Genomic DNA, 3,470 nt, shown 5'->3' on the forward strand with positions numbered 1-3,470 from the left:
TATGTATTCCTGATAACACAAGGGACATGCATATATCTTCAAAAAGATGAATAATAATAGGAACATAATTTTTTACATATTTCGTTAAAAATGTATTTCCTGGAACAAACAGGTGCGTAGCATATGCCTCATTGTTTGTGCTAAATATGGTCCGTCAAAGCAGAATCTTCCTTACACAGAGATGACATTGTGATGAAGAAAGTAACCTTACTATATAACTAATACCTGGTATATTACTGTTAGTCTTTGAATCAGGCATGATAAAGTTATGTAAAATCCAGACGTTAACTGAACGTCAAAATGTATGGTACATATGAATTACGACTCATAAAAAAGGCAATTTACGAAAATGGCAGGTTCATTACAACAAGATATTATTTCAGAAAAAGCTAATAGAACGTTTAATAATAAAAGCGTTAGTATATTTTCGATACTTGAGATAACATAAATCGTATTAATGATAAGAAATTGACACACTTTCTCCAGGGTTCCATACACGTAAATTTAAGTATTATATAGTACACTAATAGAAGACAATACATAATGATTAACAGAACTAACCGAGTACACGTAATCCTACATTTACAATTCCTCTTATATAACTAGTATCTACAGTTTTAAGATAACTGCTGAAGTAACAGTAATTACGTTCTGTGATAAGACAACGTTAACAATTCACCCAATTTCTTTGTTAGTCACCCATATGTATTTTAGAAGTTAAGTAAACTCCAACAATCAGACCAAACAATCCAATTGCACTCGCAAATATCTCAATAATAAGCATTCTGACGAATACTATTGGAAAGGCGGCGTCTGCTAATGCTGCTCCTGATCCAACAATCCCAACGGACAAACCGGAAAACAAATTCACCAGCCCCACGCTGAGCCCAGAACAGAAAATCAAATAACCAGAAAACCAGTTTCTCTCTTTAAATGCTGGATTACTTTCTGCTTCATCCAGTTGGAATTCCTTCATTGCGCCACTGAGAATTATAGCTGTGATGATGCCATAAATAGCAACTGCTTCACAAAAAATGATCGAGATGAGATTCCTCGTCTGGATGCGCGGAGCCTTCACACTGCCACCAACGATGCTGGTTCCAGTCGTATAAATGCCCAATGCCGCTCCAGTTATGGACACTGCCACAGAAGATACTATGCCGGTTATGGCCCACATGTAGGGGCTTGTCGCTGTCAAAAACCAGAAAACGTCTGGAGCGTGAGAGGATGCACCCATCATGTAGAACAACGGTACAGCGATCACGACAGACAACAACAAACAAAAACTAACATAAAAAAGAACCTTCCTTATCGTTACCGCCATGTCAGACGTAGATAACTAACTTCACTCAAAGCCATAGAGTAAATATCTCTGGAGTGAGCATTGCGTTCTGCGCATGTTGTCAACATTAAACCAGGCTTGCCACGTGTATTCGGGACTTCGCTGTGCGTGTGTGCTTTCTGCAGCGTTTGAAGTTTATAATATCAAGAGTTTTTGTTGTGTTTCACCGCTTGTTGATAGTGTAATAGCGAGGGTGAATTACTCGTGTTGCTACGCATGCAAAGAAAAATATGTGAGAGGAGGGATAGTAACTTTTCATGGGTACATACTATGTTGCTCTAATTATAGTTATCATATTAGTAAGAGACACTGCATATGTTTAAAAATTTCGAGACGCCTTATAATTAAGGCTTGATTCTGTAGACCTATTTTTCTGCGATTTTATGACTATATAACAGATATTACGACTCGTACAAAAGCTTACAAACAATCGCTTCCTCTCGTAAATTTGCTAGTGGAACAGGAAAGAGAATGGTTAGTTGTTTCTGTAAATACTATCCTCCATGCATTTATCAGTGACCTGTCGATTATGTATATAGATTACGCAGTCTACTATTTATTTAATTAACTGGGAGCAAGTACTTAAAATGCGTTAAATAAATACCTCAAAGCGGCACCAGTAAGAAAAATTGTGCTTTATGTCGCAAAAACGAGAAAATAAATACGCAGAAATACAAGAAAAAAGGACGAATTAGCAGGGAATAATCGCTAATGTGTGGCAAATTCGGTGTTTTTTGGACACTTGCAAAAGTACTAGCGTACTGTCAACTCGTTTTGCAGGACTATCACTGCAAAAATGTACGTCAGGCTCTGTAATACTATAAAGTGCCGTATCATACCGTAAACTACCAAAAATCGAGTGCATCTGAACTGTGAAACCTATCGCAAAGAAGCAGAATGTAATATCATTTGCCCTTGAAAGTTACGTAGCTGGTTTATTCCCGGTATCAAATGGATACTGTTAAAATGTCTGCGCAACATATATAAATAATCCACGACACGTACGAAAAGAACCGTCCGTACTAGGGATGTAGTGACATTTTAAATATACAGGGCGCTATACGGACAAACACACGACGTCCCGAGATCACGTGACCAGGCCGGCAATGTATGTTGACAACACAAAATCTGTTCTGCGCATGTGAATGCTTACTCCAGAGATATTTACTCTATGCTCAAAGCCGTAGATTAACATTCACACTTGTGAATCAGTCTAATACATACAGTCACGACACTCTCTGGTGCTAAAGTTGTTACCAATCGACAGCAGGAGCGACACTAGCGCTCCAAGTGGTGAGAAAGCACACAGTCACATGTGTCGTAAGGACAATGTTTGTTTTTAATTATTTTCTATTTAATTAACGAAATACATGTTACATTTTTGCTTTCTACGCGTTCGTAAATTACCAGGGTACATGAATTATATGTTAAAACAGCCGAATCACACCGATTCAATGACATAAGGTACAACTTATTCATGAAGATATACTTTCGATTTTCTGTACATCTGCACCTTATCCCGCTTAATGCAAGGAAAAAAAAAATGCCATGTATGAGAAGCTTAATACTTCTGTTGTTGTCTGCTTTTATTATCACAGACATTTTCCTCGACACTTAAAAATTTTCATGGATTCTAACGGTTTGCCTGTTCAATTCACTGAATTTTTTTAATTTGCTCCAAAAGCGAACGAGTTAAATATTCAACCCATTTGTGGCTCAGATTTAGCAACAATTGTGGATTTGGTTTCTTCTGTATTGAGAAACAATTTCATTGTTTTTGATAATTTATTACCAAGGCTGCTTGGTTTTCCCTTGAGCTACAGTTGTGGTGGATTATTTGGTACATTAAATAATGCAGATGTTTTCCACGTTCCACATTCACTGATTTGGTGCAAAGTGTAGGGAACAAAACTCCACTTTTTTCGCTGGCTATACGATTTTTGCAAAAGATCGGGTCTTCTGGTTTTTACCAGGAATTGTTCGTTATTAAAGGATGACTTTATTCAGTAAACCCTATTAGCTACAAGAGAATCGTAAATGAACTGTTCTGTAATGTACCTATTCGTACATCCCAAGATCCTTTGGAAACTAAAGAATGACAAATGTGGTGACATTCTGTAGTTATTGT

General features: G+C 37.1%; 1 protein-coding gene across 1 annotated transcript; it reads right to left on the bottom strand.

Moving 5' to 3' along the window:
- Window positions 1-691: 691 nt before the first annotated feature.
- On the bottom strand, window positions 692-1,237 carry LOC126484956 (V-type proton ATPase 21 kDa proteolipid subunit c''-like). Its single transcript, XM_050108558.1, has one exon. The coding sequence runs from the start codon at window positions 1,235-1,237 to the stop codon at window positions 692-694; it is 546 nt and encodes a 181-aa protein (XP_049964515.1).
- Window positions 1,238-3,470: the final 2,233 nt, after the last annotated feature.

This window comes from Schistocerca serialis, chromosome 6 (genome assembly GCF_023864345.2).
Source record: "Schistocerca serialis cubense isolate TAMUIC-IGC-003099 chromosome 6, iqSchSeri2.2, whole genome shotgun sequence".
NCBI classification, from domain to species: Eukaryota; Metazoa; Arthropoda; class Insecta; order Orthoptera; family Acrididae; genus Schistocerca; species Schistocerca serialis.